Here is a 1,609-nt window from a genome sequence, read left to right on the forward strand (position 1 = left end):
CGGTCCTTAGCGCCGACGAGGCACATTCGCGTGATTGTTGTCGCCCCGTCGCCCCGTCGCTTGAGCGCGAGTAGAGGGCTTTTAGGGTACTGCAGTCGTGCTAGTTTTGGCGCAACCAGCAGCCATGGATCTTGTCAGGAGTTTCGTGAGTGGAGTGAGAGACAGGGGTGAGTGGTGCGATGGGCGAGTGTCTCGAGCTTCTCCCTTTTTCCTTTAACGACTCCTTGCTTTCCCGATCGCAGTCCGTCTGCGCCGCTCAACGACAACCCCGCCGCCGCCTCCTCAAGGTGACAGCAGCCCTGCCCCGAGCAGCTCACACCCTTCTCACCAGCACGAACCCCTAGGCGACCCACCCGGTGCCCAGGACGAGGAAGGTGAAGATGGTGAGTCCAAGTTGAAGGGAAAGGGGGTGGGGGTACAATTTGCCACTTGATAGCCCGAAACTTACAGGGGCGCGTGAAAATTACGATTAGCCAAGCAAACTTCAATGAAGTCGCTCTCTCAGTAGCATTCATATTTTATTCGTTTACCATATGTCCCCTCCCGCAGGTCAACGGAAAGAACCACCCCCTCGTAAGAAGCTTCGGGTATACGGACCGACGAGATACCATGACGAAACAATAAGGGACGTGCCCGAGCTGGAAGCTGAGGCCAAGCCCGAGGTGAAAGTCAAGTCTGAGCGCAATCAGCGAAATGTCGAACGCTCTGCTGAGGCTGCTGAGACACTTATGGTTAAGTCGGAGATCGTCAGCGTCCAACCCCAAAACGACCGAATGGTTCGGCCAACGGTGAAGTCGCAGATCGTTAAGGTCGAACCAAAAATTGAGCCTCAAGCTGACACCAAGAAGGAGCCAGAAGCCGACACCAAGAAGCAACCACAAGTTGAGGGAAAGGAGGAGCTCAAAGTTCAACCCCAGTCCGAGCAAAAGCCCGAACCTAGCAGGCACGGTGAGAAGCGACATGCCAGTTCTGACAAGCCTGATACCTCGCCTGATACAGCCGTAGAGGAGCCAGTGCTGGGCATCGACCTGGGAACCACTAACTCTGTGGTGGCCGTTGTCCAGGATGGCGACGTGGAGGTGCTGCACAACGATATATGTAGCAGGTTGACACCTAGCTGCGTGCACGTGTCCGATGTTCGCCAGGTCGGCGAGGGAGCCCTGCGGCTGGCCGTGACCGACCCGGACAAGACCGTCAGAAGTGAGTAGACCTGAGCCATGCGTGCCCTTACAGGCGCCTTGCCATGCCCGATGTGATCTCTCGTTTGCAGATATCAAGTGCGTCCTCGGGCGGAACTACCAAGACATCATCGAGGACTCCTCCCGGCCCCTCGGTCCAGTTCGAGTGGAGCTTGACTCGGCGACCGGCAATGCATTCGTGGCTGTCGACGAGCATCGCCTCCCGCCTGAAGTGGTGAGTGTCCTGCCTTCACTCGACGACGACGCCCCGCCGAGGACTTAGTGACGGCATGTGGTCTTCCCCTGCAGGTGGCCGCCACGATCCTGGTGGAGCTGAAGAAGGCGGCGGAGGCGCACCTGGGGCGCGCCGTCAGCAAGGCAGTGATCTCCGTGCCGACCTACTTCAACGCGGCGCAGCGCCACGCCGTGAG

General features: G+C 58.5%; 1 protein-coding gene across 5 annotated transcripts in view; it reads left to right on the forward strand.

Moving 5' to 3' along the window:
• Positions 1-1,609, forward strand: part of LOC113209974 (uncharacterized) — a 16,542-nt gene that overhangs the window by 642 nt on the left and 14,291 nt on the right. For 2 of the 5 annotated variants that reach the window (XM_052271827.1, XM_052271830.1), the window contains exons 2-3: positions 243-383; positions 550-1,105. In XM_052271827.1, the coding sequence (XP_052127787.1) occupies positions 243-383; positions 550-1,105 (697 nt within the window). Of the gene's footprint in view, positions 1-29; positions 168-242; positions 384-549; positions 1,201-1,609 lie in introns of those variants that run through there. The other 3 variants (XM_052271832.1, XM_052271828.1, XM_052271829.1) reach the window with 3 other exon arrangements.

The sequence above is a fragment of the Frankliniella occidentalis genome, unplaced genomic scaffold, assembly GCF_000697945.3.
Source record: "Frankliniella occidentalis isolate FOCC.00 unplaced genomic scaffold, Focc_3.1 Scaffold176, whole genome shotgun sequence".
Taxonomy (NCBI): domain Eukaryota; kingdom Metazoa; phylum Arthropoda; class Insecta; order Thysanoptera; family Thripidae; genus Frankliniella; species Frankliniella occidentalis.